Source organism: Lithobates pipiens, unplaced genomic scaffold, assembly GCF_037356315.1.
Source record: "Lithobates pipiens isolate NorthernLeopardFrog02 unplaced genomic scaffold, aLitPip1_a1.2 Scaffold_22, whole genome shotgun sequence".
Classification (NCBI taxonomy): Eukaryota; Metazoa; Chordata; class Amphibia; order Anura; family Ranidae; genus Lithobates; species Lithobates pipiens.
In genome coordinates this window covers 7,212,861-7,227,671 of record NW_027507784.1, presented here as the reverse complement: position 1 = coordinate 7,227,671, position 14,811 = coordinate 7,212,861, and the positions used below count along the sequence as shown (strand labels likewise).

At 45.3% G+C, this 14,811-nt stretch overlaps 1 protein-coding gene across 1 annotated transcript in view; it reads left to right on the top strand.

Moving 5' to 3' along the window:
• Positions 1-12,432, top strand: part of LOC143925312 (olfactory receptor 1G1-like) — a 16,288-nt gene extending 3,856 nt beyond the window's left edge. The window contains exon 2 of the mRNA XM_077449893.1: positions 11,255-12,432. Within this exon, the coding sequence (XP_077306019.1) occupies positions 11,401-12,396 (996 nt within the window). The 5' untranslated portion in view covers positions 11,255-11,400 and the 3' untranslated portion in view covers positions 12,397-12,432. The remainder of the gene's footprint in view (positions 1-11,254) is intronic.
• Positions 12,433-14,811: the final 2,379 nt, after the last annotated feature.

Genomic DNA, 14,811 nt, shown 5'->3' with positions numbered 1-14,811 from the left:
ATGACACAAAAAAAGAAAAAAAAGTTTACAAAAAGTTGTCATTAAATGATATATTGCTCACACATGCCATAATTATATGTGGAATTGCACCCCAAAATATATTCTGCTACTTCTCCTGAGTATGGGGATACCACATATGTGGGACTTTTTGGGAGTCTAGCCGCGTAAGGGACCCCAAAAACCAATCACTGCCTTCAGGATTTCTAAGGGTGCAAATTTTTGATTTCACTCCTCACTACCTATCACAGTTTCGAAGGCCATAAAATGCCAAAATAGCACAAACCCCCCCCCCCCCCAAATGACCCAATTTTGGAAAGTAGACACCCCAAGCTATTTACTGAGAGGCATGTTGAGTCCATGGAATATTTTATATTTTGCCACAAGTTGCGGGAATATTACAAACTTTTTTTTTTTTGCACAAAGTTGTCACTAAATGATATATTGCTCACACATGCTATGGGCATAAGTGAAATTACACCCCAAAATAAATTCTGCTGCTTCTCCCGAGTACGGGGATACCACATGTGGGGGACTTTTTGGGAGCCTAGCCACATACGGCACCCCGAAAACCAAGTCCGGCCTTCCGGATTTAAATATAAAACGCTACCAAAAAAAACTGTTAGCGATGGCAGGGATCAGGCCTGACTCTGCGATCGCTGCAGTTATGTGTTTAGTGTTTTGTAAGTGACAGTGATCGATCGATACTGCACTTGGGTGGGCTGGACGGAGGGGCAAAACGCAGGTGCTAGCAGGTATCTGGGCTGATCCCGCTAACAATGCGTTATTTTGGAACCCTGAACTGCTGGGGACGCTAGTATAGATCTGATCAGATCAGATATTGATCTGTTCAGATTCTATACCACTACGGGAGGTTTATGCTTTGCGCGTGGGTGTTAGCAGTACTGACACTTACCTAGCTCTGCCTGGGGCGACGCAGACCCTGACCCTAAAACCCAATTGATATCACCCTCCGGGTGATCAGGGGGTTAAACCTTTATTGGGTAATAAATGGTGGGTGCCCTGATGCTATAAAAAGCAAACTAACTAACCAGAGTCACCCGTAACACTTATACGGTGATCACTGGTGAAAGGGTTAACTAGGGGCAATCAGGGGGTTCAAATCCTTATTAGGTAGTATATGGGGGTCCCTGGCGCTATATAAAAACCTGACAGGGAACCTAAATAACTAACTGGCTAACCAGCGTCACCAGTGGCACTTATATGGTGATCGCTGGTGAAAGGGTTAACTCTAGGGGCAATCAGGGGGTTAAAATCTTTATTAGGTAGTATATGGGGGTACCTAATGCTATAAAAACCTGGCGGTGAACATAAAAAATAACTAGCTACCCAGCGGCAACAGTGACACTAATGCAGCGATCAGAAAAATGATTGCTTAGTGACACTGGCAAAAGGGGGTGAAATTTGTGTACCTATGTGTACCTACATGTCAGTGTAGTGTTTGGGGCACTTACTATTGTGTTCTCCTCGCAGTCCAGTCAAAAAGACCGCCCCGAGGAGAATGACATAACTTCCTCCCTGCCTGTGTTTACACTACACAGGCGGGGGAAACTTCTCATTCGCCAGGAGCGATCAAGAGGGGATGGCCATCCCCTCATCCTGGATCGCTCCTGAAGCAAAATGGACCACTGCAGCCAGCAGGAGGGAGTCCGATTGGACCCGTACATGTATGTGCTTGTGCCTGTCGGTGCCATTGTGCCGACGTACATTGCCGTGCGGCGGTCCTTAAGTGGTTAAAGGGGTTGTAAAGGCAGAAGGTGCATTCTGCGCATTAAGATAACAAATCTTCTGTGTGCAGCGGCCTTCCTCAGCCCCCCTAAAAGTTACCTGAGCCCCATCTCTGTCCAGTGATGCCCACGAGTCCCTCGGCCATCCGGGACTCTCACTTCTGATTGGCTGAGACACAGCAGTGGTGCTGTTAGCTCCTGCTTCTCTCAATCAAAGTCAGTTAGCCAATCAGGAGAGAGAGGGGGCACGGCTGAACCACAGCTGCGTGTCTGAATGGCTCGGGTGTCTCTATAGCAAGCTGCTTGCTGTGGGGGCACTCACCAGAAGGGAGGGGCCAGGAGCACCAAAGAGGGACCCAAGAAGAGGAGGATCCGGGCTACTCTGTGAAAATCCACTGCATAGAGGAGGTAAGTATAACATGCTTGTTATTAAAAAAAAAAAAAAAAAAAAAACTTTACAATCACTTTAAACTAAACTCTGACTTGCCGGATATGTTATGTTACATTTCTATTACGTCACCTCTTGGGTAGTTGTTGCAGGTTTCACTTTGTTATGAAATGTCCAAGTAAAGGTCTGCTTGCCGCTGAGAACTTAACAATGTAAGTATTCTTTTTTAAGTAAAAACAAAGAAACAAAAAACAAAATAAAAATAATGCTGTTATTCTTTATGTATTCACTTTATAAATTATTGTAAGGTTATCGTATTAATTAGGAGTGCTCACAATAAATATAATGACAATAGGAAAATCTAATACACATAAAAGAGCTGATTAGATTTGTATTATTTTATTTTAGTTACTTAAAGCGGAGTTCCAACTACATTTACTATATTTTTTTCAAACGTGTTTCGTCCGTATGATACCCCCAGATGATGTCCTAGAGGACGAAACGCGTTGGTAAGACTCTACCACTGCCTACTTTTTATTGATATGCTTCTTAATGACTACGTAAATGTGAGTTCATTACTTTATTTTTATTACATTTTTTATTTTAAACGGTATTATGCTATTTTGGCTTTATCCTTCCATTACATGCTAATTTTGGTTGATGTCGGAGATGTCTCTTCAAATATTGTAACCACACATGCTCAAGCATTGGAGAAAGGGCTACTTCCATAGTGAGACCCATTAGATCAGAGATCGCCAAGCCAGCGCCCCAGAACCTGGAGCAATAAACGGTTTGTGACCCCCTTGAACGTATGTTTAATTGGGTCATGAATGTCTGGTAAGCCTGCATTCTTTATGGTGACTAGGGATGAGCTTCGTGTTCGAGTCGAACGTATGTTCGACTCGAACATTGGTCGTTCGGGCGTTCGGCGAATTCCGAACGTTTGGGCCGTTCGCGGCAAAATTTGTGTGGCCCACAATGCACTGCGATGGCGCAGTGCATTGCTGGCTCATGATTGGCCAAGCATGCACTGTGACCCCGCATGCTTGGCCAATCGCAGCGCCAGCAGCGAGGAGAGCCATGATTGGCCACGGGCGTCCTGCCTGTGGCCAATCATAGCTCAGGCTGTGTAGTGCACGCCCCACACTATATAAGGCCGCCTTTGAGGCGGCCTCGTGTAGTGTGTTGGCATCTGAAGCAGTGGGTGTTCTGTGTACCTTCAACACAGTTACACACCAATCGTTTTTGGCTGATTTCCTATCTTGCTCTTGTGTAGTGGTTATTGTCTGTGCCCTGACTGCAGTATACACCACTATATTCACCTCACCTATATAGCTAGTGGTCCATCTTTAATAATAGAGCTTGCAGTCAGTAGTGTCAGGAGATAGTGTGTGCTGTCTGCGTGCTCTGTACCCAGTACATACCACTATATCCACCTACATAGCTGTTCTCTATTTGGGCCCAATTGTCATCTGCAGGAGTTATTGGAAGTTGTGTGTGCTTCCAGCACAGCACAGTATACATCTGTATATACCCCTTTATCTCTGCTGTTCTATAAAAAAGGCATCTGCAGGAGTTAGTGGGTGTTGTGTGCCTCAAGCACAATATAAACTACCCAACTACTGTTTTACCCAACTCCCTTCAGGCCATTACCATGTCTGGAAGGCCAGCAAGGAGAGGCAGACAGGCGCGAGCCGATAAAAGAGGGCAAGCAGACTCTGTGTCTAGAGACAACAGTGCTGGTCGTGGACGCGGTGCATTGTCATCAGCACGTGGCCATGGGACATGCTTGTCCTTCTTTTCTGCAGCTGGACATGTTGAACCGCAACATGCCAACGACTTGGTAGAGTGGATGACCAAGCCCTCTTCATCCTCCTCATCCTCTCTCACCCAGTCTCAGGGTAGTAGCAAAGCAGCTGCCAACACATCGTCTTCCCTCCTCTCAATGTCATCATCAGTGACTCCTTCCCTAGACCCACCACGTCCTCCTGAGGAGTCTCCTGAACTCTTTGAGCAGAGTGTTGGGTACATGCTCCAGGAGGATGCCCAGTGTTTGGTGGGCTCTGATGATGACACTCAGCTAGAGGAAGGCAGTAGCGTGAGCGCAGAGAGAGGGGATGCTCAAGAAGGACAGCAATCTGACAGTCATGTTCCACAAGCTGCAGCATACTGCCAGGTTTGCTACAGCGATGAAGAGGGAGGGGATGATGAGGGCACTGACTCCACGTGGGTGCCTGGAAGGAGGGAGGAGGAGGAGGAGGCACATGTCCAACGAGGCAGGATGCCCTCCGGGGGTCAGCTTAGGGGCAGCACACCAACTGAATCACACCGCAGAGCTCCGCCTGCGCAGAGCGCTTCCTCTGCGCGTTATTCTAAAAGTTCTTTGGTGTGGGCCTTTTTTGAGACGAGTGCATCAGATCGCACCGCTGCTATTTGCAACATATGTCTCAAGCGTATCTCACGTGGCCAAAACATAAGCCGCTTGGGCACCACATGCTTGACCAGACATATGTTGACCTGCCATGCAGCTCATTGGCAAGCGTACCTCAAAGACCCACACCAAAGAACAAAGCGGACCTCTCCTTGCTCCTCATCAGCTGGCATCTCCAACCCCACTAGACCTTCAGTCCTCTCTGAAACCTGCTCTGAGAGGAATGAAGGTGTAGAATTAGGTGTGTCACAGCCAAGTGCTTCCGGGAACTCTGCTAGTGGTACATCCACATCCGATTATAGATGGCAAATGTCCCTGCCCCAGCTGCTGGACCGGCGGAAGAAGTTTACTCCCAGCCATCCACATGCCCAGCGGTTGAATGCTAGCTTGGCTAAATTGCTAGCACTTCAACTGCTGCCTTTTCAGTTGGTAGACTCGGCCCCCTTCCGTGAGTTTGTACAATGTGCGGTTCCTCAGTGGCAGGTCCCCAAACGCCACTTTTTCTCACGGAAGGCGATTCCGGCTCTCTACCGGCATGTGGAAGGCAATGTCCTTGCCTCGCTGGACAGGGCGGTCAGTGGTAAGGTGCATATTACCGCTGACTCATGGTCCAGCAGGCATGGACAGGGACGTTACCTGTCTTTCACGGCCCATTGGGTCACTCTGGCTGCTGGGAAGGATGCAGGACAAGGTGCAGTAGTGTTGGAGGTTGTTCCGCCACCACGCCTCCAAAATGCTGCTATTGGTTGTGACACACCTCTCTCCTCCACCCCCTCCTCTTCTTCTTCCTCCATGGCCTCTTCCAGTGCTCTGTCCTCAGAACCAGCGGTGCTCCGTAGGCGTTCCAGGGGCTACGCAAGTACGCAGGCAAAACGATGCCATGCCGTGCTTGCGCTGGTTTGTTTGGGGGACAGGAGCCACACTGGGGCGGATGTTTTGTCAGCTCTGCAGGGGCAGGCCGAGAGGTGGTTGACGCCACGCCAGCTTAAGCCAGGAATGGTGGTTTGCGACAATGGCACCAACCTCCTCTCCGCCCTCCGACAGGGACAACTGACCCATGTGCCCTGTGTAGCTCACGTCCTTAACCTGGTGGTGCAGCGGTTCTTGGGCAGGTACCCCGGCTTACATGATGTCCTGAAGCAGGCCAGGAAAGTCTGTGTGCATTTTCGCCGATCATTTAATGCCTGTGCTCGGCTGGCTGAGCTCCAAAAGGAGTTGAACCTGCCCAAGAACCGCCTTATATGTGACATGCCCACCAGATGGAACTCAACATTGGCCATGCTGCAGCGGCTGCACACACAGCAGAGGGCCATCAATGAGTACCTGTGCGACTACGGCACCAGGACAGGGTCAGGGGAGCTTGGTTTTTTCTCACCACGCCAGTGGGGCATGATCAGGGATGCATGCACTGTCCTGTCACCGTTTGAGGAGGCCACAAGGATGGTGAGCAGTGACAGTGCATGCATCAGTGACACTGTACCTCTTGTCCACCTCTTGGAGCATACGCTGCGTGGAATAATGGACAGGGCACTTGAGGCAGAACAGAGGCAGGAAGAGGAGGACTTCCTTGCCTCTCAAGGCCCCCTTTATCCAGACAGTGTTCCTGCTGTGCCACCCATCACACAGGAAGAGGGTGAGGAGGAGGAAGAGGAGGAGGAGGAGGATGATTGTGTCAGCATGGAGGTGGAGGCTGGCACTCAGCATCAGCATCAGCAGCAGCAGTCTTATAGGGATGATTTACAGTTCCAAGAAACACGTGGACTTGTACGTGGCTGGGAGGAGGTAGCTGCGGATCATGTTGTCCTTAGTGACCCAGAGGACTCCGGACCGAATGCCTCAGCTAACCTACGCTGCATGGCCTCCCTGATCCTGCAAAGCCTGCGGAAGGATCCTCGTATTCTTCGGATCAAGGAGAGGGACCATTACTGGCTGGCCACTCTCCTTGATCCACGGTACAAGGGTAAGGCCGCGTACACACGGGCGGACTGTTCGCCCAACTTTGTCCGCTGAACAGTGTTTGGGCGGACAGTCCGCTCGTGTGTGGGCTTTCAGCGGACAGTTTCAGCGGACAGTTGGACGGACAAGGTTTTTCGGAAATTCCGAAAAACTGTCCGCTGAAACCTTGTTTGAGCGAACAGTCCGCCCGTGTGTAGGCTTGTTCGTCAAACAAAGTTGCGCGCATGCTCAGAAAGGATTTTCACGCCGAAAGCTATAATGCAGTGTATAGGACGTCGTATTTTTCGTCCCGTCATACGTGCCGTTCACGTCATCGCGCACGGTTTCAGCAAACTGTTCGTCCGTCGTGTGTGGCCATGTCCGTCCATGCTAAGTTTGAGCGGACTGTTTGCCGAAACTGTTGGACGGACAAAGTTGGGCGAACAGTCCGCGCGTGTGTATGCGGCCTAAGGTTGCCGACCTTATCTTGCCATCGCAGAGGGAGCAGAGGATGAGACATCTCCGGGAGGCCTTGCAGAAAGGTCTGTGCAACGCGTTCCCAGAGACTGGGAGGTTACAAACTCCTGGTCCTGGACAACGTGTTGCTGAGGCATCAGTCAGAAGGAGCGGTGGAGAAGGTGGCCGTCTGACTGATGCTTTCAGACAATTTTTTAGTCCGCAGCCCCAAGGTATGATTGGTTCCAGCAACCATCGCCAGCGTCTAATTTACATGGTGCAGGAATACCTAGGGGCAAGGTCAGACTTGGACACCTTTCCCACTGAAAATCCTCTGGCTTACTGGGTCTTGAGGATGGATCACTGGCCAGAGCTTGCACAGTATGCAATTGAGCTACTGGCTTGTCCTGCATCCAGCGTTCTTTCGGAACGCACCTTCAGTGCTGCTGGTGGCTTTGTTACCGATCACAGGGTGCGCCTGTCCACCGAATCAGTTGATCGACTGACCTTCATCAAGATGAATCAGTCTTGGATCACCCACAGCTACCAAGCACCTGAAGCTGATGTAACCGAATATTTTTTTTTGAAATACCACATCCCTTCAAGACTGCCTATGCTGATGCTGAGTGACTGTCCTGTTATGTTGATTGTCTATCCTCTTCCTCCTCCGCTGATATGTTGGAAGAACATTTTTGGTTCTGGGTGATGCCAGCAGCCCAATTTTTCTGCCCCTGTTTAACAGGGGCGTTTAATTACAATTTTTGATGCAATGCTTTGCAGCAGGGCTAATTCCTGCAATAAAACTAGAGTATATGGCAGAGGTTGGAGTGTGGTGGCACCAGCACCAGTACCTAAGGCCCAATTTTTCTGCCCCTGATTAACAGGGGCGTTTAAGTACAATTTTTGATGCAATGCTTTGCAGCAGGGCTAATTCCTGCAATAAAACTAGAGTGTATGGCAGAGGTTGCAGTGTGATGGCACCAGTGCCTAAGGCCCAATTTTTCTGCCCCTGTTTAACAGGGACATGTAATTACAATTCTTGATATAATATTTCACAGGAGGGCCCCTTCCTGTGCCCACCCAGAGTAACGGTGAGGACTTATAGTGTTGTGGCACCAGCACCACAACCACCAAAGGTCAATTTTTCTACCACTGTTCAACAATGGCATGTAATTACAATTCTTGATATAATCGTTCACAGCAGGGCGCTCCAGCGCCCACCAAGAGTCACTTTGAGGGATTACAATGTTGTGGCAAAACCAACACCTTGTTCCGCCATTTCTGCAGAGCATATAGGGCAGGCCCCTACTTTCAAACATCCAATTTACAAACATCTCCTACTTGCAGACGGAAGGAGACAACAGCAAGTGAGATGAAAAAAGATGGACGACAAAACAAATTATACAGGGGTGATAACTCTTCCCTATGTTTTCCAAAAAGCTTAAAAATAGTTTTTTTGACTGGAGCTACACTTTAAAAATGTACCAGTTGAAAATTACAAACAGATTCAACTTAACACAACAAACCTACACAGTCCCTGTCTTGTTTGCACCGCCTGTATTCTGCTGTTCTGAGTATATAGGGCCTGGGGGCCACACGCATTTCCTTTTTTTAATATGGGTACGGGGTTCCTCTTAATATGCGTACAAGACCTAAAGGGGCTGGTAATGGGCAGGGAGGGCTACCCATGCCATTTTTCTCAATGATTTTCAACCATATTGCAGGAACCAGATATAACATTAAAACCGCAAGCAGTTTTAAATGGTGTTATTTCCGTTTAATGTCATTTTGTGCAGGGACTGTTCTAAACACGGGAAACACGTGGCACTTCACAGGCATACTACAGACACCCCCCAGGCACCATATTTAAAGGAATATTTCACTTTTTTTTTTCACTTTAATTGTCATTAAAATCAGTGCTCCCGCCAAAACGGCCGTTTTTAAAACCTTTTTTTGCATTGACCCATGTCCCCTGAGGCAGGAGCCAGGTCCCCAAACCCTTTTTAGGATAGTATCTTGCATATCAGCCGTTAAAATTAGCACTTTCCATTTCGAACGTTCGAGTCCCATAGACTTCAATGGGGTTCTAACGTTCGTTTCGAACGCGGGGTCCGTTCAAAAGTTCTGGTGCGAACCGATCCGGGGGGTGTTCGGCTCATCCCTAATGGTGACGGTATCAGCACAGCGAGGAATTTGTTGGATGCACCTTTTCTTGGAGGTTCCTCAGATTATTCTTAGTTCTTTTTGGGGCTTCATTCCATGCACAACGGATTTGTGATATGGACTATATTTAATCACTTCATGGATTATTTTTACAATAAGTCAATGTTTGTATAAATGCTTGGGTGTATTTAATGTTATAGAGGGTTTCTCACATACTCTCTTATACATATACATCATTTTTTTTTTCCATTTTTTCCTTTTTTTGTATATGATAATTTGTATTTTACACATTTTTGGCTAAAAATATCCTTGTTTTAGCGTGTTGGCTGCCGTTTTAACTCATTTGGAATTGCGCAGTGTCACATTGGGTGTATTGAATTCACATGTGTATCATTCTCTATCTTTTAAAACCACAGCTTGCTGCATTTACAGTGACTTGCGAAAGTATTCGGCCCCCTTGAACTTTTCAACCTTTTGCCACCTTTCAGGCTTCAAACATAAAGATATAAAATTTTTATTTTTTTCTGAAGAATCACCAACAAGTGGGACACAATTGTGAAGTGGAATGAAATTTATTGAATTTTTGAAACTTTTTTAACTAATAAAAAAAATGAAAAGTGGGGTGTGCAAAATGATTCGGCCCCCTTTGCGTTAATACTTTGTAGAGCCGCCTTTTGCTGCGATTACAGCTGCAAGTCGCTTGGGGTGTCTCTATCAGTTTTGCACATCGAGAGACTGAAATTCTTGCCCATTCTTCCTTGCAAAACAGCTGGAGCTCAGTGAGGTTGGATGGAGAGCGTTTGTGAACAGCAGTTTTCAGCTCTTTCCACAGATTCTCGATTGGATTCAGGTCTGGACTTTGACTTGGCCATTCTAACACCTGGATACGTTTATTTGTGAACCATTCCTTTGTAGATTTTGCTGTATGTTTGGGATCGTTGTCTTGTTGGAAGATAAATCTCCGTCCCAGTTTCAGGTCTTTTGCAGACTCCAACAGGTTTTCATCCAGACTGGTCCTGTATTTGGCTGCATCCATCTTCCCCTCAATTTTAACCATCTTCCCTGTCCCTGCTGAAGAAAAGCAGGCCCAAACCATGATGCTGCCACCACCATGTGTGACAGTGGGGATGGTGTGTTGAGGGTGATGAGCTGTGTTGCTTTTACGCCAAACATATCGTTTTGCATTGTGGACAAAAAGTTGGATTTTGGTTTCATCTGACCAGAGCACCTTCTTCCACATGTTTGGTGTGTCTCCCAGGTGGCTTGTGGCAAACTTTAGACGAGACTTTTTATGGATATCTTTGAGAAATGGCTTTCTTCTTGCCACTCTTCCATAAAGGGCAGATTTGTGCAGTGTACGACTGATTGTTGTCCTATGGACAGACTCTCCCATCTCAGCTGTAGTTCTCTGCAGTTCATCCAGAGTGATCATGGGCCTCTTGGCTGCATCTCTGATCAGTCTTCTCCTTGTCTGAGCTGAAAGTTTAGAGGGACGGCCAGGTCTTGGTAGATTTGCAGTGGTCTGATACTCCTTCCATTTCAAAATGATCGCTTGCACAGTGCTCCTTGGGATGTTTAAAGCTTGGGAAATCTTTTTGTATCCAAATCCAGCTTTAAACTTCTCCACAACAGTATTATGGACCTGCCTGGTGTGTTCCTTGGTCTTCATGATGCTCTCTGTGCTTTCAACAGAACCCTGAGACTATCACACAGCAGGTGCATTTATACAGAGACTTGATTGCACACAGGTGGATTCTATTTATCACCATCAGTCATTTAGGACAACATTGGTTCATTCAGAGATCCTCGCTGAACTTCTGGAGTGAGTTTGCTGCACTGAAAGTAAAGGGGCCAAATAATTTTGCACGCACCACTTTTCAGTTTTTTATTTGCTAAAAAAGTTTAAAATATCCAAAAGATTTCGTTCCACATCACAATTGTGTCCCACTTGTTGGTGATTCTTCACAAAAAATAAAAATGTTATATCTTTATGTTTGAAGCCTTAAATGTGACAAAAGGTTGAAAAGTTCAAGGGGGCCGAATACTTTCGCAAGGCACTGTACATAGATTGGAGGTTTCAAGGGCATCGGATATATGTTTACTTGATTTTTTTTTTTTTTTTTGTGTGTGTTCTAGCTGCTTCTAATCCCGTGATATGTCAAAATTCTGGAAAAAAAACAAGCAAATGCATTTAAAAAAAAAAATAAAAAAATGTTGCAATACCCAAAAGATATATTTGTTTTAAATTAAATTGATGTGTGAAGGCCCCGCACAGAGTTTTCATGGAAAAGCCCAATTACCAATATCTATTGGACAATGGGGGTGCAGTTGTTGCGCATGTTACTGTTATGAAAGGAAATCAAACTTCTCAGCCTGAGTTTATTTTGCTAGGCTTGTCAGACCTCACACTTTCCCGGGTCCCGATATTTACACTTTTCCTCATTCTTAATGTGTTGTCCCTGGCTGGAAATCTTCTCATCATTTTGCTGGTGGTCAAGGACTCCCACCTGCAGTCCCCCATGTACTTTTTCCTGGGAAACCTCTCAGCTGTAGACATCTTCACCCCCTTTGTTCCTGGTTCCCATGTGTTGGTGGAATTTTTTTATGGCAGCAGGGTGATTTTATATTCCACTTGTATAACCCAGGTCTTCTTCTTCTCCTGGTTTGTCTGCACTGAGGTCTTTCTGTTAGCGGTTATGTCCTATGATCGATACGTTGCCATCTGCCATCCTCTACATTACACAACCATAATTAGTACCTACTTGTGCGTTCAGTTGGCATTTAGTGCCTGGACTTTTGGGTTAGCCTACTCCTTAATGCACACACTTTGCTTGCTAAGACTGGTTTTCTGTGACTCCCCCATCATCCCGGGGTTGTTCTGTGAGCTGTATCAGGTTATTTATCTGTCATGTTCTGATCTGTACCTAAATTACTTACTTTTATATTTGTCAACCATTTATGGAGCAGTTGTCTTCTCGGTCACCATCTTCTCATATGTCTATATTTTCAAAACCGTCCTTGGAATTAAACTTCAAGATGGAAGAACGAAGGCTTTCTCCACCTGCATCTCCCACCTAATAGTGGTCTTCATCTTTTACGGGACTTCGTTTTTCAACTACTTTCACCCCAAGACTACGGAGTTCCTGGTGTGCAGAATGCTGTCTATCGTTTATACAGGTCTTACCCCTTTCCTCAATCCTATAATATACAGTTTGAGAAACCATGAATTGAAAGCGGCTGTCCGAAGAGCCCTGGTCAGAGGCAGGCTAGAACTTTGAGAAAAACTATGGAACACTAGTTCTAATCTTCAGGGACTGTTTCATTTTAGCAAAGCTTGGCCAGGTAAACCCAAAAAGTCATAAAGTTGTAAATGAATGGTGACATACTATATATAAAATGTATTTCCTTTTTTTTTTTGTAAAAACATGTGGACATTTTTAATATATATCTGTGTATTTACAATAAAGGTTGTGGTTCTGAAGAAATTATTTTGTATTACATAAAATGCTGTACTCCATAAAAGGCTCCAACTCTTTAGCCAGCTGTAAGTGATAGAGTAACAACTGAACTAGGACACTGTATTTAACCACTTAAGGATCAGCCGCTGCAGTTATACTGTGGCGGGTTGGGTCCTCTGGGCTATTCGCTGTAGCTGTACATCAGCCGATTTAAGACCACGAGGGGCTGTGGGCACGGTGTCTGCTGGGCACCCACGATTGCTCCTGAGAGAGACAGAACAGATATCTGTCAATGTAAACTGTTGTTCATTCTGATTACGAATAGCGATATGTCTCCTCTTCCAGGCAGTCCCCTCCACCCACAGTTAGAAACATTCCCTAGGACACACATTTAACCCCTTGATCACCCCCCTAGTATTAACCCCTACCCTACCAATGACATTTATACAGTAATCAGTGGCTATTTTTAGCTCTGATCACTGTATGGACAATAGTCCCAAAAAAGTGTCAAAAGTTTCTGATCTGTCCTCCTAAATGTGGCAGTCCTGCTAAAAATCACAGATCACCTTCATTACTAGTAAAAAAAAAAACAAATAATGATAAAAATACCATAAAAATATCCCCCTATTTTGTAGACGCTATAAATTTTGTGCAAACCAATCAATGTACACTTATTGCATTTTTTTTACCAAAAATATGTAAAAGAATACATATCAGCGTAAACTGAGGAAGACATTTTTTTTGGAGTGGGGATATTGTTTTTTTTTTTCAAATGGTCAGTCATTTTTGTTTGCATATTGACCTAAATTGATGAATACATTTTATTTTTTTATTTTTTTATTGGATATGTTTTATAGCAGAAAGTAAAAATTTTGTTTTTCAAAATTGTCACTCTTTTTTTGTTTATAGCACAAAAAATAAAAACCATTGAGGTGATAAAATACCACCAAAAGAAAGCTCTATTTGTTGGAAAAAAAGGACATAAATTTTGTTTAGGTACAGCGTTGTCAGTTAAATGACGTAGTGCCATATCACAAAAAATGGCTTGAATAAGGAAGGTGGTAAATCCTTCTGGGGCTAAAGTGGTTAAAAAGGAAAAAATACTGTGCTCCTAACTAAATAATTATAAAAGTAAAAGTGAATAGCAGCAGCTACTATGTATGATACACACAAAAGAATAAAGTATAAAGGAAGGTAGCTGTGCTGACAATGACACATCTCTTAGTGAATCAGAAGTAAATAAATAGGTAAATTAATAAACAATCAAATGTGAAACACCACCAGCCAACGGTGTGCAAATAAATAGAAATTGTATCGTGAGTGATAATAAATGATAAAAAATGAATACAATAAATATATAATATACAAATCAAATATTATAAAATCCAAGTGATAAAATGAGTGGTTGTGATAAATTCATGCAATCTTCCATCACCAATATGTGTTGACCACTATAAAGAATGCACGCTTACCAGAGGCAAGCATCAACCAGCTTGCAAGACAAACACCCTGATAGGGTCCCAATGAAAGATCCCATATGGTAATTCAAAAGGCAGCAGGCCAGGAACACAAAGCCCCCAATGGTCGACTGAAGAGACATGAGTTAGTTGTCACCCAGAAATAAAACAAAAGGGACTTCCCATAGTGTAAAATGGTAGACTATTTTAATAAAAATGGATAAAAGCACTTACAAACATAAGAAGAAAACAGCATATATGCCGGCCGGCAAGCGAGCGCCCATTCGCTCAGGATTACAATGTGATTGCGTCAGCATGTCCTAGCCACCCGACACGTGTTTCGTCATAGGATGACGTTGTCTGAGGTACAGCCAAGCTGTGTGTGTGTTTTTTTACCTTTTTTGTCACTTTTTTGGGTGAGTACAATGTACCCCATTATCATTTCACACAGGGGGGCCGAGATCTGGGAGTCCCCTTTGTTAAAGGGGGCTTCCAGATTCTGATAAGCCCCCCGCCTGCAGATCCGCAGATCCCCAGAGTCACCGGGCAAGGGTTGTGGGGATTTGGCCCTTCTCCCCATCAACATGGGGACAAGGTGCTTTGGGGGGCTACCTCAAAGCATCCTTCCAATGTTGAGGGCATGTGGCCTGGTACGGTTCAGGAGGGGGGCGTTCTCTCGCCCCCCCCCCTTTTCCTGCGGCCTGTCAGGTTGCATGCCCAGATAAGAGTCTGGTATGGATTTTTGGGGGAACCCCACGCCATTTTTGTTTACATTTTG